At 37.9% G+C, this 27,267-nt stretch overlaps 1 protein-coding gene and 2 pseudogenes across 2 annotated transcripts in view; 2 read left to right on the top strand and 1 right to left on the bottom strand.

Annotated features, from left to right (window-relative positions):
* The window catches only part of UBXN4 (UBX domain protein 4), a 61,628-nt gene extending 34,622 nt beyond the window's left edge, over positions 1-27,006 (top strand). For both annotated transcript variants that reach the window (XM_004480159.5, XM_071216472.1), the window contains exons 9-13: positions 416-543; positions 11,543-11,645; positions 20,742-20,873; positions 21,332-21,534; positions 24,673-27,006. In XM_004480159.5, the coding sequence (XP_004480216.2) occupies positions 416-543; positions 11,543-11,645; positions 20,742-20,873; positions 21,332-21,534; positions 24,673-24,811 (705 nt within the window). In that variant the 3' untranslated portion in view covers positions 24,812-27,006. The remainder of the gene's footprint in view (positions 1-415; positions 544-11,542; positions 11,646-20,741; positions 20,874-21,331; positions 21,535-24,672) is intronic.
* On the top strand, positions 7,180-9,523 carry LOC139439370 (gamma-aminobutyric acid receptor subunit rho-1-like; annotated as a pseudogene).
* Positions 22,922-23,750, bottom strand: LOC139439369 (small ribosomal subunit protein uS5 pseudogene; annotated as a pseudogene).
* Positions 27,007-27,267: the final 261 nt, after the last annotated feature.

Raw genomic sequence — 27,267 nt, 5'->3', positions numbered from 1 at the left:
GAAAGCAAGTTAAGAATTGGCTATCAGTATCCTTTAGATATACACACTTGTGTGCCATTCAAAGGATTTAGACACCTCATAGAGGCTTAGGATGGTTTTGCAGCATGTGCTTCTAGAATAAGCAGTTGTAATAAATACGAACACCATACCTGCCTTAACATTGTTTCCTCATATGTTGAATCAGCAAATATTTGTTGAATATCTACTATATGCCAGGCCTTGTTTCAGGGCCTAAAGCTACAATAATGAGCCAAATCAATTCCTTGTATGTTCAGAAATAATTTCAGGTCCTTGACAGTTGATAAAACTAAAAATACCAGATCCAGAATTTTATGGTTCATAAATTATTTTAAGGAATCTCATGCATATTTATGTTTGTTCTGGCAGTGAAAAATAATTTACACTTGTTTTAAAGGACCGTGCAGAGAGAGCTGCTCGTTTTGCAAAAACTAAGGAAGAAGTAAATATTGCCAAATCCGCTGCCTTGCTGGCCAAACAGACAGAAATGGAAGTCAAGAGGGAATCTTATACAAAAGAAAGAAGGTACTTTATTTCATGTTTAAACATCTGTGTACATGGGGGCTGAGAAGAGCAATGATTGTGGTGGGCTGTTTCTTATCACTGATGTATGCTGTCATCAATACCAGAACATACTGACTAGTTTGACAGCTGCCAATGATATTTATCATTAAATGTGAATTCAGTTTATTGAACTGAATGTAACAGTACTAAACATTTAAAAGAAAGCCTAAAACTCTGTTTTCAAAAGAAGAACCACATATTTCAAAATTATTACACTAATTATCTCATGTTTATTAGAATGCTATAGTTGTAAATGTCAGAATTCCAAATAGAATTAAGCAAAATTGGGAATGAATTGGCTCTACCATTGGGAAATCCAAGGGTAGATTTGATGAGGTATAGTTAGATCCAAGCATCTTAAGGATATTATTAGGATTTCTCTCTTTTTCTCTTCCCCGTCCCTCTTGGTTTCTTTTGTTTTAGCTTCGTTCTCAGAGAAACATTCCAAATGGTATCAGGAGAGTTCAGGGCCTCCTGGTACCTTAGATCTTGAGCTCATGACCCCAGAGAGAGAAGTTAATCCTGTTTCCCTCAAAGCCCACATCAGTCACTGGAGAATTCTGATTAGCCCTGCTTGGGTCATGTGGACACTGCCCGATCTATTGCTGGGTCCACTTGTATGGGCCCTGGTTTGGGTGGGTGACATGCCCGCCCCCATGATGAAGGAGATGACAGAAATGTACTTGATAATCATATCTGAATAGAATGACATGTAGCAGAAGAAAGGCAAGATTTCCAGTACATCCTGCTAGTTGGATTATGGTTAATGTTTATATCTTCTCTTTGCTTTTCAGTGTTTTGTGTATTGGACAATTTAAAAGTATTACTTTTCTTTTTTTAAAGAAGGTACTTGGAGAGTGAACCTGGGACCTCATACATGAGAAGCAGGCACTGAACTACACTGCTCCTCAAAAGTATTAATTTTCGTAATCAGAAAAACTATTTTCCACAATGTATAAAATACCTAGGAATAAATTTAATGAAGTGTGAGACTTGCACACTGAAAACTACAAAACAGTGCTGAAAGAAATTAAAGGAGGTCTAAATAAATGGAAAGATATTCAATGTTTATAGATCAGAGGACTTAATATTGTTAGGATGGCAGTACTCCCCAAACTGATTTACAGATCCATCACAATCCCTCTTAAATTCCTGGCTATTCTATTCCAGAAATTGACAATCTGATCATAAAATACATATGAAAATGCAAAGGACCCAGATAACAAAAACAGTTTTGAGAAAAAACCAGAGGACTCACACTCGTAAATATCAAAACTTACTACAAAACAGTAGGGTATTAGCATAGGATAGATGTATACATGTATGTAATAGAATTAAGTGTCCAGAAATAAACCCTTACATATATGATCAACTGATAAATTTTTAATCATTTTCTTACTGTTTTTTTTGTTTTTAGAGTAGTGGTAGGTTTACAGAAAAATCATGCAGAAAGTACAGAGTTCCCATATACTATTCCCACACGCACATAACAGTTTTTCTTATTACTGACATTTTGCCTTAGATAAAATTAATGCTATCTTTGTTGAGATTAATGAACCAATATTATATTATTAACTGTAGTGCATAGTTTACATTATGGTTCACTTTTTGTGTTGTAAAGTTCTGTGAGTTTTTAAAAAATATTAACATATACAACATAAAATTTCCTATTTTTACCACTTTTCAAGTGTAAGATTCAGTGGTATTTTTTTTTTTTTTTAAGATTTATTTATTTATTTTATTTCCCCCCCCTCCCCTGGTTGTCTGTTCTTGGTGTCTATTTGCTGCATCTTGTTTCTTTGTCCGCTTCTGTTGTCAGCGGCACGGGAAGTGTGGGCGGCACCATTCCTGGGCAGGCTGCTCTTTCTTTTCACGCTGGGCGGCTCTCCTCACGGGCGCACTCCTTGCGCGTGGGGCTCCCCCACGCGGGGACACCCTTGCATGGCACGGCACTCCTTGCGCGCATCAGCACTGCGCATGGCCAGCTCCACACGGGTCAAGGAGGCCCGGGGTTTGAACCGCGGACCTCCCATATGGTAGACGGACTCCCTAACCACTGGGCCAAAGTCCGTTTCCCTCAGTGGTATTAATTACCTTCACAAATTTGCCCAAAAACAGTGGTGTGCAAATATGTGTTTGAGTCCCTGCTTTCAGTTCTTTGGGTTAAATACCTAGAAGTGGTATTGTTGGATCCTATATTAATTATATGCTTAACTTTCTGAGTTGTTTTTCACTGTAGCTGCACTCTTATATTCCCATCAGCAACACATTCCCTCCAACACTTATTTTCCTTTTTTTAAAAATAATAGGGACTGAAATGTGGTTTTGATTTGCATTTCCCTAATGGCTAAAGATGTTGAGCATCTTTTCTTTTAATGTACTTGTTAGCCATTTATAGATCTTCTTTGAAGAGTTGTCTTTCCATGTCTTTGGCCTGTTTCTTACGTTGTTTGTTGACTTGGAGGATTTCTTTATATAGTCCTTTATAAACCTTTATAGTCCCTATAAACCTTTATAAAGGTTTAGATAGTAAACCTTTACCACATGTACGGTTTTTGAATATTTTCTCCTGTTCTAATAAGTTGTCTTTTAACTTTCTTGATAAAGTACTTTGATGCAAAAAAGTTTTTAATTCTCATGAAATCCAAAGTACCGATTTTTCTTTTGTTGCTTGTGCTTTTGATGTAAAGTCAAACCATTGCATAGCACAAGGGCCTAAGGGCCTATGTTTTCTTCTAGGAATTTTATAGTTTCAGTTCTTGTATTTAGGTCTTTGATCTATTTTGAGTTAATTGTATAAGGTGTAGGGATCCACCTTTCTTCTTTTGCATATGGCTCTTCAGTTTCCCAAGACCATTTTGTTGAAGAGACTATTCTTTCCCAATTGAGTGGACTTGGAACCCTTGTCAAAAATCCATTGGCCATGAATGTGTGGGTTTATTTTTGAACTCTCAATTCTAGTCATTGGTTTATGTATCTATCCTTGTGCCAGTAACACAGTTTCTTTTTTCTTTTTTCTTTTTTTTTTAAGATTTATTTATTTCTCTCCCCTTCTCCCCCCACCCCAGTTGTCTGCTCTCTCTATTTGCTGCGTCTTTTTCTTTGTCTCCTTCTGTTGTTGTCAGCAGCACGGGAATCTGTGTTTCTTTTTGCTGCGTCATCTTGTGTCATTTCTCTGTGTGGGTGGCGCCATTCCTGGGCAGGCTGCACTTTCTTTCACTGGGTGGCTCTCCTTACGGGGCGCACTCCTTCCATGTGGGGCTCCCCTAAGCAGGGGACACCCCTGAGTGGCAGGGCACTCCTTGCGCGCGTCAGCACTGCATATGGGCCAGCTCCACACGGGTCAAGGAGGCCTGGAGTTTGAACCGCAGACTTCCCATGTGGTAGACGGACGCCCAAACCACTGGGCCAAGTCCGCCACCAACACAGTTTCAATCACAGTAAATGTGTGATACATTTTAATATTGGAGAATGCATATCATACAACTTTGGTCTTTTTCAAGATGATTTTTGCTATTCAGGGCCTCTTATCCTTCCATATGAATTTTTCTTTTTTTTAAGATTTATTTATTTCTCTACCCTCCCCCGCCCCCCACCCCCCACAGTTGTCTGCTCTCTGTGTCCATTCGCTGTGCTCTTCTGTGACCATTTCTATCCTTATCAGTGGCACTGGAAATCTGTGTTTCTTTTTGTTGTGTCGTCTTGCTGCATCAGTTCTCCATGTGTGCGGCACCATTCTTGGGCAGGCTGCCCTTTCTTTCACGCTGGGTGGCTCTTCTTACAGGCTGCACTCCTTGCGTGTGGGGCTCCCCTACGCAGGGGACACCCCCTGGGTGGCACGGCACTCCTTGCGCGCATCAGCACTGCGCATGGGCCATCTCCACATGGGTCAGGGAGGCCTGGGGTTTGAACTGCGGACCTCCCATGTGGTAGATGGACTCCCTGTCCATTGGGCCAAGTCCGCTTCCCTCTATGAATTTGATGATTGGCTTTTCCACTTCTCCAAAGAAGGCTTTTGGAATTTTGATTGGATTTGCGTTGCAAATTTAGTCTTCTGGTCCATGAACACAGAATGTCCTTCCATTTATTTAGGTTTTTCATTTCTTTCATTGTTTCATAGTTTTCCATGTACAAGTCTTTTCCATATGTGGTTAAATTTACCCCTAGATATTTAAATTTTTTAGTTATTGTAAATGGAAGTGTTTTCATGATTTTCTCTTTGGATTGCTTATTACTAGCATATAGAAACACCAGTGATTTCTGTGTAGTTTAGTTTGCTCTGCTTTTTGTAGTTCTTCCAGGTGTAAGGTGTGATTTGAGATCTTTCTTCTTTTATAAAATGTAGGCATTTAGAGCTATAAATTCCCCTCTCCGTTCTGATTTTCCTGTATCTCATAAGTTTTGCTGTGTTTTCAATTTTATTTGTCTTAAGGTATTTCCCAACATCCCTTGGTGATTTCTTCTTTAACCCATTGGTTGTTTAAGACTGTGTTCTTAATTTCTACATATTTTGAATTTTCCATTTCTCTCTTATTCATTTCCAGCTTCATTCGATTGTGGTTGGAGATGATACAGTGTATGATTTCAGTCTTTTTTTTTTCTTTTTTAGTACGTATCAGAGTTTGAACTGGGCCCTCATATATGTGAAGCAGGTGCTCAACCACTGAACTACACCTACTAGTTGTTGTTGTTCTTGTTTTTCTTTTTTAGGAGTGATTTCAGTCTTTTTAAATTTATTAAGACTTGTTTTGCGACCTACCGTGTGGTCTGTTCTGGAGAATGACCCATGTGTACTAAAGAATAATGTATTTAGTTGCTAGTGGGTGAAATGTTCTATATACATCTATTAAGTGTGCTCACTGCCGCCTTGTCTGCATGTTTTTTGATGTGAAATTGGCACTTAATCCTATTGGGACTCCTATGTACATGACATGTTGCTTCTTTCTTGCAATTTTCAGGATTCTCTCTTTGTTTTTAACATTTGACAGTTTGATTATAATGTCCCTAGACATGGTTGTCTTCTGGTTTATCCACTTTGGGATTTGTTGGGCTCTTTGGATGTGCATATTCATGTCTTTTTTTAAATTTAGGACTTTTTTTTTGCCATTGTGTCTTTGAATATTCCTTCTGCCCTTTACTCTCTTTTCCTTCTGGGCTTCCCTAATATGTATGCTTGATAGTGTCCCATAGGTCTCTGAGGCTCTATTCACCTTTCTTCAAATTTTCTTTCTGTCCCTCTGCCCAAATCATTAAGTTATTTTAAGTTCATTGATTATTTCTTCTACCAGCTCCAATCTATTGTTGATCCCCTCTCAGGAATCTTTTATTTCAGTTAGTATGAGCCTCACCTCCCCTACTTCTATTGATTCCTTTTTATTTCTCTTTATTGAAATTCTCATTTTATTCATATGTTACTTTCTTGATATTCTTTAGGTTTTATCTACATTTTCCTTTAGTTCTTTTTTTTTTTTAAGATTTATTTTTATTTATTTCTCTCCCCTCCCCCCCCCCCCCCCCGTTGTCTGCTCTCTGTGTCCATTCGCTGTGTGTTCTTCTGTGTCCGCTTCTATCCTTAACAGTGGCACCGGGAATCTGTGTCTCTTTTCGTTGTGTCATCTTGTTGTGTCAGCTCTCCATGTGTGCGGCACCATTCTTGGGCAAACTGCACTTTCTGTCACACTGGGCAGCTGTCCTTACGGGGCGCACTCCTTGTGCGTGGGGCTCCCCTACATGGGGGACACCCCTGCGTGGCAGGACACTCCTTGCGCATCAGCACTGTGCATGGGCCAGCTCCACACAGGTCAAGGAGGCCTGGGGTTTGAACCACGGACCTCCCATGTGGTAGGCGGATGCCCCTATCCATTGGGCCAAGTCTGCTTCCTCTCCTTTAGTTCTTTGGGCATATATAAGATCATTTCTGAAAAGTTTTTGTGTAGTATGTCCAAATTCTGATCTTTGAATTTTTATTTTGCTCCTTTGAGCCATTCTTTCCTGTTTCATTGTATATGTTGTAATCATTAGTTGCAACTTGGATATTTGGATATTTTTATATGTTAACTGTGGAATTTAGTCTCAGAGCTGTTGTATCTTAAATTTGGATCTAACTAATGCTATGACAGTGATTTCCCTAAAGGCCAAGAGCTAACTAAAACAAACACACAGCCCTTGCTAATTGGCTCTGCATTGGTTCGTGCTCTCCTTCAGTGATTTGCCATCCTAACAGTAAAATGAATATCAGCCTAATGTGAAAGCACAGTGTCCACTTTGATCTTTTCTGAGCACGTGACATATCCTTGGTGTGTGCTCATAATCTTAAGGAATTCCCGTTTACAGGGATCTGAAGCCTACTTTTCTCCCTGCCATCCAGGTGATCTACTGTGCATCTTAAAGCCAGTAATCTCTTGCCCCAGGCTGCTATAGTTTTATTGTTTAGACTGATTTAACTCTCAGTAAGATACTTTGCGTGCACGTCAACTTCTGGGACAGCGAGCTGGAGACAAATGTTCTGGTATAGTACTCCATGCTGCCACCAGATAAATGGAGAAAGACATTCATGCATCCCAGGATATGTATAGGGGTTATTCTGCTTCCTCCGGAATGGGGTCAGGGACCCTCACTGAGAGAGTAGGTGGGCTACACACCTGAGCAAGGGAGACTGGGAAGTGCCAGCAAGGACCCTGAGAGGTTTTCCTTCTAATTTCATGTTGTCTCTTTCTCTCTTTTTTTTTTTTTAACCTATAAAATTTTCATTTTAAAATAATTTTACCTTACAGGACTGCTGCAAATATAATACAAATAATACAAACCCTATATAGAGAAATCTAGCATACCACCATCCCCCACAGACAGATACCCAGTTCCATCAATTTTAACATTTTGGTACATTTGCTGTATCATTCTATCAATCAGTCTTTCTGGCTATTTATATGTTTTCTGAACATTTGAGAGCAGGCTGCACATGTCATGTTTATTGAATACATAATATATCCACATACATTTTCTAAGATTAAAGATAATCACTTAATTACCACCTTAAGTATTGTTACCAAGTTTAAGAAATTTAACATTGATAGCTTACAGTCTATATGGTAATTTTTTTATATATCTCAATAATATCCTTTTGCACCTTTTCTTCTCCAGTATTAGATCCCATCCATATTTCCCTATTTCTTGATTCAGTGCTTGTCCGGTTACTGCAACCCTTTTTCTGTCTTCTGGAAGATGGCTCTGCCAGTTTTTGCTAAGTGTCCAAAGATCCTGTGGGGGAATGCAACTCTGGGAGTATCTCACACTGCTGTTTTGGTCAATTTGAAGTCAGGTCACTTGACTTAACAAAGGTACCAAAGAATATTCAATGGGGAAAGAATAGTATTTTCAAAAAAAGGTGCTTGAACAACTGGAAATCTACATGCAAAAGAGTGCATATATGGAAGAATACAAAAGAAAAGTATATACAAAAATGAGTGCATATGTAAAAAATTAAGTCAAAATGCATCAAATACGTAAATGTAAGAATGAAAAGTATAAACTCTTAGAAGAAAACGTAGGAGTACATCTTTGTGATCTTGAAGTACACAGTCGATTCTTAGCTATGGAATCAAGAGCACAAGTGAAAAAGGGAACAATTACATTTCATCAGAGTTAATGGATGGATGATAGCTAAAGATTATAAGAATTCTTTTGGAGGTGATGAAATTGTTCTAAAATAACTGTAGTCAGTAGATCTTTCATGACCTTGGATTTGGCCACAGTTTTCAAAATATGACATTAAAAGCAAAGACAAGAAGCACACGAAGATAACCACAAATAAGTCAGCAACCCAATTCTAAAACAAAGTCCTGACACCATCAAATTACCACTAACAAAACCTGAACAACTTCTGAGGATAGATGACTGTGATTTCAGCATGAAGCTTGGTTTTGGAGACCCAGCTATTCCTATTGGTGTGGATGTGTAAGTGGAGAGCTTGTACAGCATTTCAGAGCTTGACATGGACTTCATGATGACCCTTTCTTTACCTGAGGTAATACTGGCAGGATGAGAGGCTGTCTTTCCCAAGCTCCAAAATCTCAGCATGACATTTGATGGCTGTCTGGTGAAGAAGATCTGGATCCTCAACAAGTTTTTTTGTGCACTTCCAAGTTGCTCCTTCATCCATGATATTAGTGCAGACAATGAAATGCTGCAGGTGTAATTCAACAGGAAAGTACTGTACAGTTTTAGGGCTACAGTGACTGCGATGTGCAACAGAGACTCCAGAAGATTTCTCCTGGACACACAAACATGCTCTCTCAAAAATGAAAGCTATTCCTCTATAGAAGATGACCCCATATAGTGGAAAAAAGGCAAATACTCTTCCTTAAAGATACATGAGTAGATCTCACTCTCCCAGTTTCTCATTCAAGAATTCCACACCATCTCTTTATTAACTTTCCACACAGCAGCACAGGCTGGTACAACTGCCTGTGTATTAATTCCCTCTGCATTACTATATTGTCTTCTTGCTTCACCCCTTTTCCCTGTTACCCTGGTAGTCATGCTGTCCTGAGTGGCCTTCTGAATCAACCACATATGTCCTCCAGAGTCCCCTTAGGTGTTACTCTGGTGCTGACCATGTCCATCAACTGCACAGGTATGAACAACTCCATGCCTTGTATCTCCTACATCAAGGCTATCGACATCCATCTTGGGGTCAGCTGCTTCTCGGTGCTGAGTACATGCTGTCAGCTTCCTGATCGTGGTGCAGGAACAGAAGGTGCGGAGGCTGGGCTGTCATGTGGATGGCAACTACAGTGGTGGACAAATGAATGACTTGGAAATTATATGTTGGAGAATGGTGAGAAGCCAGACAGGATGATGGTTCAGCTGACTGTAGCTTTGGAGGCAATCTTCCCTCAGAGGAAGTCAGAGAAGCAGCTAAGTGAGAATGAGGATCATTAACCATGCCATTGATAAATACTCCAGCATAATTTTTCCAACAGTAAACGTTTTATTCAACTTTATATGCTGATCCATTTTTTCATAGATGCCACAGTTATTCTTTAAGCTTCACATTCTTCATGGCATGTTCTACAAAATACTTGTATGATGAAAATAATTTAAAGTTATGGTTTTTTAAAAATTCCCAATACCCCACCCATGGTTCACTATCCCTTCTCTAGCTTTTCTTCGGTACATTGACAATATAATCACTCATTTAATTTTCACTTATTAACCATCTGTTGTATATATGTTATTAAACTATTGCAAGAATGTGACGCCCATAGCAACTGACAATAGTTCCAGATCATCTGGAAAGGCACACTGTCAGTGTTGTGGGCACACCTCTTTTGGACCATAGGTGCTTACCATGTGAATAAATTCTTTTAAGTAAGTATCATTATATATTCTCTGGAATAGGTGAAATTGGGAAACACCTAAAGTTCATTTGCATGGAACATAAATGCACTTAAATCCCCACTTTGAAAGAAATTCATTTCAGTTTATAACCTGTCATCTAATTTTTTATGCAAGTCTCCTTATGTTTGTTTTAATAAAAAATAATAATGTTCATTTTTTTAAAAAAGCACATGCAACAAAAGAAAATAGATTATGGAACCTCATAAGATTAAAATACTTTTATACATCAAAGGACTTTATTAAGAAAGTAAAAACACAATGTGCAGAATAGGAAAAAGTATTTGTTAAGGGTTTAATATCCAGAATATATAAAGAACTCTGACAACAACAGAAAGAAAGCCAAACAGCCTATTAGAAAAAAAATGGGAAAGTATTTGAATATACCTTTCTCCAAAGAAGATACGCAAATGGCCAGTAAGCACAAGGAAAGATCATTGTACATCATCAGCCATTTGGGAAATCCAAGTCAATATTGCTATGAGATAACACTTCATTTCCACTAGAATTGCTATTTAAAAAAACAAAATAAGGAATGTTGGTGAAGATGTGAAGAAATTGGAACTGTAGTACCTTATTGGTGGGGAGATAAAATGGTGCAGCCACTTTGGAACAGTTTGGCAGTTCCTTATAAACTTAGAATTACCATATAACCCAACAATTCCACCCTTAGTTATATAGCCATGAGAATTTAAAACATAGGTCCACACAAAAACCTGTACACAAATATTCATAGCAGCATTCTTCCTATTAGCCAAAAAGTGATTACAATGTAGATGTTTATCAGCTGATTAATGGATAAACAAAATATGGTATATCCCATATAATGGAATTTTACTAAGCAGTAAAAAGTGATTAATGAAAACATGCTACAATAGGGATGAACCTTGAAAACATTATGCTAAATGAAAAAAGCCATTTACAAACAGCTGCATATTGTATGATTTCATTTGTCTATATGTCCAAGATAGACAAATCTGTAGACAGAAAATAGATTAATGGTTGCCAGGCACTGGAGGAGATGGAGAAATGGGAAGTGACTACTCATGTATACAGGATTTCCTTTTGAGGTGATAAAAATTTTCTGGAACTGGGGAGTAGATGTAGCTCAAGTGGCTAAGCCACTTCTTTGCATGTACGATGTCCTGGGTTCTATCCCTGGTATCTCCTAAAAAGTAAAAGAAAAAAATCTTCATTGGAGATTGAATACAGCTCAGCAGTTGAATGCCTGCTTCCCATGTACCAGGTCCTGCATTTGATCCCTGGTACCTCCTGGAAAAAAAAAATTCGGAATTATAAAGTGGTTGGTGATGGTTGAACAACTCTGTGAATATACTAAAACCACAGAATTATATACTTACACAGGTGAATTTTATATTATGTCAATTATATCCATAAAGCTGTTTTTAAAAATAATTTAAATTTTTTATATAATATAAAAATGTTAATATAAATTAAACACTACTCATTGTTCATTTTTACTTCCTTTTCTCTTAACTTTTATTAGTATTGTTGGAGAATATATAGAGATACTGGTGTTAACCTTAATTTTCTTATTTAATAGCACTATTGCAAGAATTCAATTCCGTCTTCCTGATGGCTCTTCCTTTACAAATCAGTTCCCTTCTGATGCGCCCTTAGAAGAAGCAAGGCAGTTTGCTGCACAGGTAAATTATGTCTTGAGTTATGGGAAAGATAAATATATAGGCTGTTGTAATGTAGGAGGCAAACATTTTCAAGCAGAACCTGAATAAATTGTGACTTACCCTCAGAAGTGATACACAAGACATCTCTGGGATATTTTGGAGCTTCCATCCCGTATTAGTGCCATATGGAACAGTGTTTCTCTTCTTGTGCAGAAATGAAAATTGACTGATATTGTACATGGTTCTGGAAACTTCTCTTATTATTTCACTCAGTTGGAGGAGTGAAAACCAATTTTCCCAAAGATCCAATCTGAGGCAGTTGTTCCATTCATCCATAAAATGATGGTAATTCTTGGTCCCCTCTCTTCATACTTCCTCAGATTATTTAGAATAACTTGAGACTGGCCACCTTTCTACCTGTTGTCCAAGCCTATAGATCAATAATCCTTATTTGGGAACGTGTGTTTCCTTCAGGAATTTAGTTCCGAAGGTGGTCTTAGAAGTCAAAATCTGAATGGCTTGTAAGATTTTATATCTTAGAAAATAAGATATAAGAGTAATTTCCAATGATTTTTTTTTTTGTATTAAAAAAATAATTGGAGTATATCATTCATACATAAATATACGTAAACAGTATACACTAAAAGTTGTGAACTTACAAAACAAACAGGCATGTCATACAGAGCTCCCATATATCACCCCACAACCAATACCTTGTTTGGTTCTGAAACATAACATTTTGTGGAAGAGGGTCATCAAAGTATTAAATACTAACTATAGTCCATATCTTATATTTGTTGTATTTTTTCCCCCAACCCATCCTATTATATTTTTTTTGTTCATAAACCATACAGTTTACTTAAAGTGTACAGTCAGTTGCATTTGGTATAATCACAGTTGTGCATGGTTGGCGCTTCAAACAATATTAGAATATTTTCATTTTCTAAAAGAAAAAAAACAAAAAGATCAACAAATCACTATCATACCCGTGTGTTAGCGCTTCTAATTACAAATCCTTTGATGTGCTGTTACCATTTCTATTCATTTCCGAACATTTTATAAACAACTTGTACAAATTCAGCACTAATTAAACCTCAGTTTTCCGTTCTTTATAATCACATTCTATTTTCTGGTGACTTATATTCTAGCTATTAACTCCATGAGTTTGCTCGTTATATTTAATTCAAAATAGTGAAATCATACAGTATTTATCCTTTTGTGCCTGGCTTGCTTCACTCAACATAATGTTCTCCAGGTTCATCCACATTGTCATATGCTTCACAATTTCATTTCCTCTTAGAGCTGAATATTAGTCCAGCTTGTGTATATACCACAATTTGCTTATCCATTTGTCAGTTGAAACCTGGGTTGTTTCCATCTTTAGGCAACTCTGAATTATGTCGCTATGAACACTGGTATACAGATGTCTGTTTGTGCTCTCAGTTCTTCTGGGTATATACATAGTAGTGGTATTGCTAGGGCACATGGTAGGTCTTTATCTAACTTCCTTAGGAGCCACCAGACTTCTACAGGGGCTATACAATTCTGTATTCCCACTATCAGTGAATAAGTGTTCCTGTTTCTCCAACACTTGTAGTTTTCTGTTTTTTTAATACTGGCCATTCTGTTAGGTGTGAAATGATAAATCTCACTGTAGTTTTGATTTGCATTCTTGTGATAGCCAGTGATATTGAACATTTTTAATGTGTTTTTCCATTTGCATTTCTTCATTATTCAGGTCTTCTGCCCCCTTTTTTTTTTAAGATTTTTTATTTCTCTCCCCTTCCCCCACCCCCAGTTGTCTGCTCTCTGTGTCCATTCTCTGTGTGTTCTTCTGTGTCTGCTTGCATTCTTGTCAGCAGCACCAGTAATCTGCGTCTCTTTGTTGTGTCATGTTGCTGCATCAGCTCTCCATGTGTGCGGTGCCACTCCTGGGCAGGCTCTACTTTTTTCACGCAGGATGGCTCTCCTTTCAGGGTGCACTCCTTGCATGTGGGTCACCCCTAGGCGGGGGTCATTCCTGCGTGGCAGGGCACTCCTTGCGTGCATCAGCACTATGCACAGACCAGCTCACTACACTGGTCAGGAGGCCCTGGGTTTGAACCCTGGACCTCCCATGTGGTAGGTGGATGCTCTATCTGTTGAGCCAAATCCACTTCCCTTCTGCCCATTTTTTAATTGAATCATTTGTGTCCTTATTGTTTGTAGGATCTCTTTATATATCATGGATACTACACCCTTGTTTGTGTATGGTTTCCAAATATTTTCTTCCATTGAGCAGGCTGCTTTTTTAATCCTCTTCACAAAATACTTTGAGGTGCAGAAGTGTTTAATTTTGAAGAGGTACCATTTATCTGTTTTTTTCTTTTGTTGGCTTGTGCTTTGGGTGTAAGGCTTAAGAGACCTCGTAGATGTTTTCCCTATATTATCTTCAAGGAGTTTTATGGTCCTGGCTTTTGTATTAAGGTATTTGTTCCATTTTGAGTTGATTGTTATATGAGTTAGAGACCGTCCTCTTTCATTCTTTTAGTTATGCATATCCAGTTCCCCCAACACAATTTGTTGAAGAGACTATTCTGTCCCAGAAAACTGGACTTGGTAGACTTATCAAAAATCAATTGACCATTTCTTAACTCTCAGTTTGATTTAATTGATCAATACTTTTATGTTTACGATATTGGGTTGTTTTTTTTTTTAATTTTTTTTATCTTAAACTTTTCTCTCTTTTTTTGTCTTTATTTTTTTTTAAATATTACATTTAAAAAATATGAGGTCCCCACATACCCTCCATCCCCCTCCCCCCTCCTCCCCCCATAACAACAATCTCCATCATCATGAGACATTCATTGCATTTGGTGAATACATCTCAGAGCACCACTGCACCTCATGGTCAGTGGTCCACATCATAGTCCACACTCTACCACGTTCCACCCAGTGGGCCATGAGAGGACATACAGTGGTAACTGTCCCTACAGCATCACCCAAGACAACTCCAAGTCCCAAAAACGCCTCCACATCTCATCTCTTCCTCCCATTCCCTACCCCTAGCAGCCACCATGACCACTTTCTCCACACCAATGCCACATTTTCTTCGATTACTAATCACGGTAGTTCATGAATAGAGTATCAGTAAGTCCACTCTAATCCATATTCTGTTCCTCCATCCTGTGGACCTTGGAATGGTTGTATCCACTCCACATCTATAGCAAGAGGGGGCTTAGATTTCACATGGATGATGGATGCAATCCTCCTGCTTTCAGTTGTAGGCACTCTTGGCTCCCTGGTGTGGTGGTTGACCTTCTTCAACTCCATGTTAGCTGAGTGGGATAAGTCCAATAAACCAGAGTGTAGGAACAGTACTGTTTTGACTATTGTACTGTATAATACACTTCAAGGTCAGGAAGCATGAGTCGTCCAACTTCACTCTTCTTTTTTAGGATGTTCCTGGCTATTCAAGACCCCTTTCCTTTCCAAATAAATTTAGTTATAGACTTTTCTATTTCTGTAATGTAGGCTTTTGAAATTTTGATTGGTATTGTATTGAATCTGTAAAGTCTGGGTAGAATTGATATCTTTATGGTGTTTTTTTAGTCTTCCAATCCATAAACGTGGAATGTCCTTCCATTTGTTTAGGTGGTCTTTGATTTCTTTTAGCAGTGTTTTGTAGTTTTCTGAATACAGATCCTTTACATTCCTGGTTAAATTAATTCCAAGATATTTGAATATTTTTGTGGCTATTGTAAATGGAATTTTCTTCTTGATTTCTTCCTTAGCTTGCTCATTACCAATGCATAAAAACACTACTGATTTTTGCATGTTGATCTTATAACTGCCACTTTGTTGAATTCATTTATTAACTCTGGTAACTTTGTTGTACATATTTTGGATTTTCTAAATATAGGATCATGTCATATGCAAATAGAGTTTTACTTTCTCTTTTCCAATTTGGATGCCTTTTATTTCATTTTCTTGCCTAATTGTTCAGCTAGAGCTTCTAGCACAATGTTGAATAACAGTGGTGACAGTGAGCATCCTTGTCTTGTTCCTGATCTTAGAGGGAAGACTTTCAGTCTCTCCCCATTGAGTATGATATTGGCTGTGGGGTTTCCATATATACCCTCTTTTGTGTTGAGGAACTTTCCCTCTGTACCTATCTTCTGAAGTGTTTTTATCAAGAAAGGATACTAGACTGTCAGATACCTTTTCTACATCAATTGAGATGATCATGTGGTTCTTTTCCATCAGTTTGTTAATGTGGTGTATAATGATTGATTTTCTTACGTTGAACTACCCTTGCATACTAAGACTAAAAACCACTTGTTCATGGTGTATTACTCTTTCAATATGCTGTTGAATTTGGTTTGCAAGTATTTTGTTGAGAATTTTTGAATTTGATTATTAGATTGGTCTATAATTTTCTTGTATCTTTATCTGGCTTCGGTATTAGGATGATGTTGGCTTCATAAAATGTTGGGAAATTTTCCCTCCTTTTAAATTTTTTGGAAGAGTTTAAACAGGATTGGAATAATTTTTGAAATGCTTTGTAGAATTCACCTGTGAAGCCTTCTGGCCCTGGACTTTTCTGTTTTTTAGAAGATTTTTGATGACTGATTGACTCTCTCTGAATTGATTTATTTATTGAATTCCTGTATTTCTTGTAGAGTCATTTGTGCATTTCTAGGAATTTGTCCATTTCATCTAGTTTGTCTAATTTGTTGGCATACAGTTTCTTAAAATATCCTCTTATGATCCTTTTTATTTCTGTGGGGTCAGTCGTAATGTGGCCCCTTTCATTTCTGATTTTATTTGTGTTTTCTCTCTTTTTTCTTTGTTAGTCTTGCTAAGTGTTTGTTGATTTTATTGATCTTTTCAAAGAACCAGTTTTTGGTTTTGTTGTTTTTTTCTATTTTTGTTGTTCTCAATTTCATTGATTTATGCTCTAATCTTTGTATTTCTTTCTTTCTGCTTGCTTTTGGATTGGTTTACTGTTCTTTTTCTAGTTTCTCCAAGTGTTCAGTTAGGTCTTTCATTTTAGCTCTTCTTTTTAATATAGGCATTTAGGGCTATAATTCTCTCTCAGCACTGCCTTTACTGTATCCCGTAAGTTTTGATAAGTTGTGTTGACATTTTTATTTGCCTCGCAGTGTCTACTAATTTCTTTTGCAGTGTCTTATTTGATCCACTGATTGTTTAGGATTGTGTTGTTTAGACTCCATATATTTGCAAATTTCCCCCTTTCTCACCTATTACCGATTTCCAACTTCATTCCATTATGATTAGAGATATTGCTTTGTATAATTTTAATCTTCTTAAATTTATTGAGAGCTATTTTGTGTCCCAACATGTGATCTATCCCGGAGAAAGATCCCTGAGCATTTGAGAAGAATGTATAACCTACTGATTTGGGGTGTAATGTTCTGTATATGTCTGTCAGGTCTAGCTTGTTTTTCATATTGTTCAAGTTCTCTGTTTCCTTGTTGATCTTCCATCTAGTTGTTCTGTCTATTGGTGGAGTGGTGAGTTGAAGTCTCCAACTATTACTGTAGAGAAGTTTGTTTCTCTTTTCAGTTTTGCCAGAGTTTGCCTCATATTTTGGGGGGCACCCTGGTGAGGTACATAGGTATTTATGACTGTTACTCCTTCCTTGTGGATTGTCCCTTTTATTAATGTGTAATGACCTTCTGCATCTCTCTCATTTTTTTGCATTTAAAGTCTGCTTTGTCCAACACCAGCTTTCTTTTGGTTACTGTTTGTGAAAAGTATCTTTTTCCAATCTTTCATTTTGAGTCTGTTTGCATCCTTGGGCCTAAGGTAAGTCTCTGGCAAACAGTATATGGATAGCCAATGTTTTCTTACCCATTTGGTCAGCCTTGTGTTTTGATTGGGGAGTTTAATCCATTAACATTTAGTACTATTACTGTAAAGGCATTATTTACTTTAGTCATTTTATCCTTTAGCTTTCCATATGTCATATCTTATTTTTGTCTTTTTACCCTTTTATTTACCCTTTCTGGCAGTCTTCATTTCTATACTCTTTTCTAAATCTCTCACTCTTCTCTTTTCTGGCTGCAGAACTCCTTTTAGTGCTTCCTGCACAGCTGGCTACTATTTTTACACACACTCTCAGTTTCTGTTTATCTGTGAATATTTTAAACTCAGTTATATTTGAAGTACAGTTTTGTTGGATAAAGAATTCTTGGCTGGCGGTTTTTCTCTTTAAGTACCTTAATTATATCATACTACTGCCTTCTCGTTTCCATGGTTTCTGAAGAAAAATCGTCCTAAGTCTAATTGGACTTCTCTCGAATGTGCTATTTTACTTCTCCCTTGCTGCTTTCAGAATTTTTTCTTTATCTTTGGCACTTGGCATTCTGAATATTACATGTCTTGGGGTAGATCTTTATGGATTTATTCGAATTGGAATATGTTGTGTTTCTTGGACACACATATTCAGGTCTTTCGTGGGAGTTGGGAAATTTTCACCAATTATGTCCTCAGATGCTCTTTTTGCTCTTTTCCCTTCTCTTCCCCTCTGGGATTTCCCTAACACATATGATGGTACACTTAATGCTTTCATTCAGTCCTCTGAACCCCTGCTTAATTTTTCCCATTCTTTTCTTTCTCTGTTCTTCTGTCTTTTCAGTTTCAGTTGTTCTGTCCTCTATATCACTGATTGTTTCTTCCATGATTTCAGATCTGTTGTATGCCTCTGTTGTATTTTTAATCTCACTTATTGTGTCTTTCATTCTCATAAGCTCTTTTACTTTTTAAGGTTTCAAAATTTTCTTTGTGCTCACTCAATGTTGTCTTAAAGTCTTTGGTTTCTTTAGCCATATTATCTTTCAACTCCATGATTTGATTCAGGAGAGGTTTATGAACCTCATTGATCAGTTGTTTCAAGTCCTGTATCTTGTCTGGAGCTTTGATTTGTTCCTTTGCCCATGTCATATCTTCCTTTTTTTTAGTATGACTTGTAATTTTTTGCTGATGTCTAGGCATCGATTCTGATACTGGGTTTAATCTGATGTTCAGTTTCTCTCTCTTGCCTAGGGCTTTACTGTTAAGTAGCTGTGTGCTGCCACAGTTCTTTGACTCTTGGTTCAATTTGTTCTACATATTTAGGTTTGCCCCTGTTTAGCTACTCAAATCAGGCCTAAGTACCCAATAATGGGGTGCAGGCCAGTTTCCAGGGGACTTGGAGAGGGTGGCAGTAAAGGCACCTGATTGCCTCTTTTATTTATTATTATTTTCCCTTTCTTTGGTGCATTTTTGTGGTATGCCAGCAGATCCACTTGGTAGACCTCTCAGTTTAGATCCCACATGCTAAAGGAAAATGGATTTACTGTGACCCCATCCTGGCAGGAGGGCCATGCCTCCCAAACAAACTTTCTCAGAAGTTGCTCTCTCCCCTTGGCTGGACTGTGCCTCATCAGAAACCAGCCCAGGGCAGTAGGAAGGGTGTTTGAGCACATTTCTTTAGCATCCTGTAGGCTCTCAGGGCAAACAATGTCACAGCCCCACCTAGCCTGAAAGTGTTCAGACCAAGTTTGCTGGCCAAAATCTGAATTGGCTATAGGCCGTGTCCCTCCCTCTCCTCTCTCTTGGGGACAAAGACCCCTGCAGCCTCGTCAGTCTGCAGCTACTACAGTCTGCAGACTGCTGTTTGCTCTGAAGGTGGGGGGATGGGCGCCAGTAGCTGCTGCTGCAGCTTTAGTCACAGAATTTTTCCAGCCAGCTGAGATTCCTTTGCCCCGCTCTATCCTGGGTGGTTTCTTGCCTTTCCTTCTTGTCCTAAGCCCCAGAGCAGCCGTCCAGACAGTCACCACCTGTCCTTTTGCTATTTTCTCTGGGAGAGAGGTGATCCCTTTGCTTCTCTAATCTACCATCTTCATGGAAGTCTCCAGCTAGTTTTTTTCTCTGATTAATTCCTTACTCAAAATGAATCCTGGGCATGAGGTATCCTTGAGGATCTAGACTTGTTATATGTATCTGTATTTTCCTCATATATAATTTCAAGTCTAAAGTTAGGGTCTTGGTTTCAGATCTTTCTGCCAGACCTCTTCTCTCCATTTAGTCATCTGTCTTTCTTGCGGTTCCCAAGAGGATACCTGAAAAACTAGCTGCCTTCTTCCACTGGTGAGCTAGGCTGGACAATGTAAAAACTTATTTCTAATAGCCCTATTTCCCAAGTTTTGTAGTACAACCAAGTAGAAATAGTCCCTTCCCTTTTTCTTTTGTCATGGGGTCCACCCTGGGCCTTCTAAGATGGGATACACATTGTCTGTTTCTTAGCATTTTTGCCACAGGTAGGTGAAGAGAAAGTCATATGGGGGGGGAAAAGAGAGAAAGGTGAGATCTTTGATTTTATCAGTCCTCTTAAGCCTTCATGTCACTAAAATGGCCTAACTTTGTATTTTTTGGATGTCCTCATGTTAGTGTGAGGACAGTGAGAGGAGTATGTATGTGATAACAGTAAAAATATGTAAAAAAGCAAGTATTAGTCTCTCTCTGGCATTTTCTAGAGAAAGAATAGACAGTTGTCTTTGTAAGATTTAACAAGTATAGGTGATTTTAAAATGTGAAAAGTAATGCTGCTGCTGCCCAGTGTAGTTTCTTGACTCTGATTATATGAGTGGTGTTGGTGGACCATGAACCATTTGTGCCTTGAGACTAGGAGGAGGCTAAAACTCTGGAAGTTCTATATATGAAGAAAATACCGATCTATTCTGGACTTCGAAGTAGTACCTATAATCCAAACGTGTGCATGTTAGACTTAATGTTACATATGCCAAAGGGTAGTGAAAACTCTGATGTCTGAACTGCTGCCATACTTTGAGGCAAATAATTGCTTTTTTAAAATTCAGTTTATTTACTTTATATGTTTTTAGGAACTATATTCTTACTATTTTTCGTCATTTTTCAATTAATAGAAACTTTAAAATTTGGATTTGAAAGCTTTTCAGCTACTTTTTGAAGCAGCTTTTTAAAATGTTTATGGAATTTATGTTTCTATGAACTTTTAAAATTAAGGCAATTTTAATACAGAGAGTCACTATGGATGTATGTGAATAATATATCATCTTTATAAAGACTTTGAAATTTATTCTTACATTACAGACTGTTGGCAACACTTACGGCAATTTTTCATTAGCAACCATGTTTCCCAGGAGGGAATTTACCAAAGAAGATTATAAAAAGAAATTATTGGATTTGGAACTTGCCCCCAGTGCTTCGGTGGTATTATTGCCAGTATGTATATAATATTTATATTTATTGTTGTTGTTATATTACTCTTTATTCCACTCTTGATATTTTCTTGTAATTAGTGGAAGGGAAAGACAAGGATGTGTTGTGAGTAATTAAAATTGAAATTATCAAAAAATGTTGGCTCAGTTTATTTCAATATTGTGTACTTTATATATTTGTATCACGTTTCTATATAGAAATGGACCAGTAATGGCTAATGCACACATCTTTTTGTATTGAAGTTGTTGGTTATATTACAAAAGTTCAATTTTGCTATCTGTAGTTGGTTCATTTCACCAAGAACTACTTTCTAGTTTATATATTATGATTAATCTTTAAAAAAAAAAACCCAGAGCATCAGGGGTTCTCAGAAGTTTATATATATACTGATAAACAGCAAAAGTTGGTAATTTTACCTTCTTGTAGTAAACCAAATTCAATAGGACCTTCTTCATTTCTAGGCAGGCAGACCAACTACATCTATGGTACCCTCTTCAAGCGGAGACATTTGGACATTGTTGGGGACAGTACTTTACCCATTCCTTGCCATCTGGAGATTGATTAGCAACTTCTTATTTAGTAATCCTCCTCCTGCACAGACTTCTGTGAGAACAGCATCATCAGAATACTCAAACCCTGCATCATCTAGCAACTCAGAAAAAAGGTATGTGGTTTACCCTTTTGCAATAATATTTTAGTAATGCTTAATAGCAAAAGGTCTATACCTTCTAAATGAAGAGTTTTGTTATGGGAACTTTCTTTTCTGTATATTCCCCCTCCCCAGTCCCCACTTCAGATAAAAGAAAACCAAATGGGAAAATGGACTTGGCCCAGTGGATAGGGTGTCCATCTACCACATGGGAGGTCCGTGGTTCAAACCCCGGGCTTCCTTGACCCGTGTGGAGCTGGCCCATGCGCAGTGCTGATGCGCACAAGGAGTACCGTGCTGCGTAGGGGAGCCCCACGTGCAAGGAGTGCCTCCTGTAAGGAGAGCCGCCCAGCGTGAAAGAAAGTGCAGCCTGCCCAGGAATGGCGCCACCCACACTTCCCGTGCCACTGACGACAACAGAAGCGGACAAAGAAACAAGACGCAGCAAATAGACACAGAGAACAGACCTCCAGGGGAAGGGGGGGAATTAAATAAATAAATCTTTAAAAAAAGAAAAGAAAAGAAAACCAAATGTTCTGAAGTGTTATCTTCTCTTTTGGGACGCTTACTATCTGAGTTTTTGCAGCCATCTTTCTAAAACCTATTCCATGGAAAGCAACTTTCACCTCTTTTTGGGTCTATTATTTTATTCTATTTGTTAAAATTGTGCATATTTGAAATAGGTTGTCATATATATTAGAAAGTATTTTCCTAGAAGGTGAGATTATCCCTTTGTAATAGTTAAATGGGAGCACTATTTATTATAATTTATACCTACTACTATAAAACACTCTGTTAGGCCTTTATAACAAATCTTTGCATGAATCCTGTGTGATAAATAATGAAAATCCTTGCCTCTGTCTGCCATCAGTAAGGAGCTCCCCAGCCTTGTGTCTGATTGACTCTGTAGACTATGATTTATGTAAGTAATGTGATGAGGCTAATTTAACCTTTGTCTTGGTGTATTTCTTAACTATTAATCAGGAAAACCAATTGCATTCCCAGTACATTCCTCAAGGGGGAATAAAGAAAAATTCTTCTATCTGGTCTGAGAATAGCATTTAAGCTAAGCCCTGTTAACAATGAATTTTAGAATTCTTGCTGAGCAATGGGTGGAAATATTTAATCTTGAATTGCTTTAATACAGAGTAGCTTGCTGTGGACTTTGAACTTTTTTCAAATAAGGGAAAAGATCTGGGGTTGGAGCAAAGGATGAATAGATGTGTAAATCTAAGAGGAGGAGGCTTTCAATTCCACTATTATTTTTCAGCATTTTTGTCTCCTAGTGTTAAAGGATTCTTTATAAAGACTTTTATCCCTATTTTCTTCCCATTTTCAGATAGGGCAGTCCTATTCTTTTTTTTTTTTTCATTCACACATTTAATATTTTTCTCATGAGTGCCTATTTGGGGGCCACAGTGGGACCCTGGGCCCTAGGCACAGAGACCTGGTGTGTATCTTGTCAAGATGGTCAGTGAACTCCTGATAAGGAGACTTGGTTTAATACATTCTCCTTCCAGAGGTTGGGGGTGAGATAACTGTAGGTCTGGGAGATGGAGTCAGAGGTGGCCTTGGCAAAGGGTGGCTGTGCAGCTCCTAGCTGAGGAGTAGCAGTTGTCGATCCCAGTCAGCAGCAGCAGCTTCTTGGGCACAGGGCTGATATGATGCCAGTGCCCCTGGGGGTGGGGTTGAGGCACTTCAGTGCGGAGCCACAGCGTCCTGTCACCTTGCACGGAACAGTGTGGGGCTTGCCAATCTTGCCAATAGCCCCGGTGCACAGGGACAGTGGAGAGCGTGGCCAGAATGCTGGCCCCATGGATGGAGCACTTCATGCCCAGACCCATGTGGCCATTGTAGTCCCTGATGGCGAGAAAGGCCTCAAGCCTGGTCCGCTGGCCATCATGGGACTGCTTCTGCACAGGCATGAATTTTAGAACCTCACCCATTAGTGACTTCCATAGCTAAAAGTCAGTGATCTCAGACTCCTTGATGGGCAGAGAGAAAAGATAGATCTCCAGGGACTTGATCTTCATGTCCTTAACCAAGCGGCCCAGCTTAGTAACCGGGGGCCACTCCTTGTCCTTAGCCTTGCCTCTGCAGGTTCCACAGCCAAGACCACAGCCACAACCACAGCTGCGACCTTGGCCCCAGACCCCACTTCCAAAACCTCCACAGAAGCTGCCGTGGCCTCCCATTCCAGGGCCTCCCGCAACACGAGTGTCATCTGCCATTTGATGTTTTCTCCCCTGTTTGTTCTTAACTGTTGATAAAAAGTCATTCTTCGAGATTTTGAAAGAATTAAAAATTGACTAATTGACCATTTCAGTCAAATTAGGCTATGACTAGACCTTTGGGTAGTTTGTAAGGTGCTGTATAAGTTATGAATGTTTTAGTAAAAATATCAACTTGCATAAATAATAAAAGTTAGCAAAAGTTCCCACTCTTCTAAAGCTTGGTGTGTTGTCAGGAAACACATGGAAATGGAAAATATGATTTGTTTCGATTGACTTGGAAAACAGATGAAGTTTGAACTGCCAAAGACTAGTGAAGTCTAGTACTGCATTAGTAGGTATGATTGTCTCCCATGGACTTTCATTACCTTAGGCAGGGTTAAAAGTAAAGCACAGGGAAGTGGATATGGCTCAAGTGATTGGGCTTCCACCTACCATGTAGAAGGACCTGAGTTCAATCTCCAGGGCCTCTTGGTTGGGGAAAAAAAAAAAAGCGTACCCACATGGCAAGCTAGTGACCGTGCAAGTGAGTCACACAGCAAGATGATGATGACACAACAAAAGAGGGACCAAGGGGAGAGTCAAGTCGAGGCACCACAGAAACCAGGAACTGAGGTGGCACAAAGTGACAGGGAACCTCTCTCCGCATCAGAGGTCCCCAGGATTTTGAATCCCAGTGAACCCTGGAGGAGAAAAACTAGAAGAGAAGAAAAAAGTAGATACATACAGAAGATCACACAGCAAATGGACACAGACAGCAAAAACAGCAGGCTGAGGGGCAGGGGGAGAAAAAAAATTCAGTATCTTTTAAAAAAACACACAAAAGTAAAATACGGTCACCTACACTAATGGAAATTTCTTTTTAATGGCTTTGTATTTCTATTTTCATTTTATATAATCTTCCTTTTCTCATTTTTATCAGGGAACAAGTCAGAAAAAGAGTGCTGGAGAAACGTGGAGAAGACTTTAAAAAGGAAGGGAAAATATATAGATTGAGAACTCAAGATGATGGTGAAGATGAAAACAACACTTGGAATGGAAATTCCACTCAACAGATGTAGTGCGACAAGTGTGATATGTGCAATAATCATTGTTTCTCTTATGATTTAATTCAACTAAAATTCTACTGGAGAAGTGTAGGACTGCTTTATGTTTTCTGACTGATCTATAAAGTGTCTCTTTATTCCTGTTTTAGTCGTGTGGGTTAAAGTTGTTTAACTCAAAAAGTCAAGAGAAAAATAATTGGCTCCTAGATCCTTGCATATGGTAACCAACTGCTAGAAGCCTGAAATAATCAAAAGGTCTGACTCAGCCTCTCTTCATCAACTTTCTTATTTAGTATTTCATATTAGCCCTGTGCTCTCAGATGACATGTTTTGATTTGAGCTCTTTTGCTCCAAAACTCTTAAGCCCCATGAAGTAACTGGTATGTCCCTGAGTAATTTGACTTTGAGTCAGAACATTTTCATTAGCCAATCAGATGGTAATTTATGTTTTAACTTTTCTCTTTTTGCTTATCAGCTGCAAGCAAAATCTTGTAGTTTTTAACCTTACTTAAACACTGAATAAAAAAGTCTTTTCCAAAAATCAGAATGATCTTATTTTTGCTTTAAGATTTGTAATCCTAGCATTTTTTACTGCACAGGGCTTTGCTGAATCCTGTATCCTGATTTCTCCCCCACCTGCCTACTCACTCCATTCAGTACTGCCCTGCAGCTATCTCAGGAAAGTAGCTGGCTACTTTACCCTCAATATCACTAAACAAAGACGTTTTCTGGCACACATTGATGCTTTGTCTCTTTCCTGTCAGTGAAGTATCATTTTGTTTGTATAATGTTATGGTCTTTGTTCTCATCACAGGCAAAACAACTGCTAGCACACAATCCATTTATTTCTCACTTTTACACTGAAATATTGCCTTTGAATAAACATACTTCAAGGACTTAAAGTACCTCTGGTATAAGACAAGAAGTATAAAATAAAGACATGCCTTTTCCTCGTTAGGTTATTAAGAATTTTAAAGGGATTCTTCATCTGATTTATATGCTCTTTTACTCATGTGTTTTGTTGGTGGAGATCAGAAAACTTAATGATGTTTGAAAAAGGAGTAAACTTGACAGGAAGTTCCCCTTTTAATTTTCTGTTTTTAGATTGGAAGATACCTGTCAGTCCTGAGTGAACATATGGGAGGATTATGACTTTATTTTGTAATGAAGGAAGAAATTTTCACAGAGGATACATTCTGTTTTTCACCTATAAAATAACAGTGACTTTAAAAAATGGTAATAGTGTTAGTAAGGGAACAGTGAGATATGCTATGTTGTTGATGGGAGTGAAGACAAGGGCAGTCTACCTGAAAAACAGTATTTGTCGGATATCTTCAACATCTCATATTCTTTCATCCAGTACTTTTTTTTCTTATGGAGTGATCTTAAATGCAGGGAAAGTTTAGGTATAAGTATATTCATTAAGCATTACTTAAGAACTGGAAACCATCTAAAATGCCTTTTGTAGAAATAATTTTTGATGAAGAGAAATAGTATAATACTAATTAATTCAGTAACATGTATGAGTACTTATGTGTTGGGGGAAGAAAAAGCAGGATACAGAGTTGTAGGTACAGTATGATCTCAGCTTTGTAAACACATTTTATATATAGATACTACTGTGTATTAATATATATGTAAAGGAAAAAGAAAACACACCAAAACATGAATAATGGGAAGAGTGGTTTTTTGTGATTTTAAGGTTTTGCTTGCTTAATATGTTCACCTGATTTTCTGCAATGGCCATATTAGTTCTTTAATCAAGAAACTAAACCAACCACCCTATTTAAGTAAGGGTTTGTCATCTTTAAATAAATATAGTAATAATCAAAAACCTGTCAAATGGGTGTGACTCAGTAACTACTAGAAATACATTTGGAAATACATTGAGTACCTCAAGTCAGTTTGACTTGAAAAAAAATCAAATAGATGTTAAAGAATTGTACATAGAAGAGCAGCTCAAACTCTTTAAATAGGATTTTCTCCTCAGTTTTTTATTTTTAAAAAGTATACCTGCTAAAAATTTTGAAGCAATATGGAAGACAATAAAATGGAAAATTAATTCTCCTTGCATCTTACCTTGCATCTACTATTCCCCAAAGGTAAAAACTATTAACAGATTCTTATGTAATTATCAGAAAAAATACATTGCTTATATAAGTAAATATGTAATCTTTATTTTTTAAATAAATGGGATCATATTATAAATACTCCCCTGCATCTGCTTTTTTACTTAATCTTGGAAATCTTCCCTATCAACACATTGCTACTGCATTCTTCTTAATGCCTGCATAGCATTCTGATTAATTCATGTACTTCAGTTTATTATTCAGTCTCTGGAAAATAAGACATTAAGGTTATTAAAAGTCCTTTATTTTCCTGTTACAAACATTGCCACAGTGAACATCCTTGGGGAGATGTCCTCTTAGTTGTGAAAATTCACCCATAGTGTACATTTGTATAACTTGTTA

This window comes from Dasypus novemcinctus, chromosome 7 (assembly GCF_030445035.2).
Source record: "Dasypus novemcinctus isolate mDasNov1 chromosome 7, mDasNov1.1.hap2, whole genome shotgun sequence".
Taxonomy (NCBI): Eukaryota; Metazoa; Chordata; class Mammalia; order Cingulata; family Dasypodidae; genus Dasypus; species Dasypus novemcinctus.
This window is presented reverse-complemented; position numbering and strand designations above follow the sequence as displayed.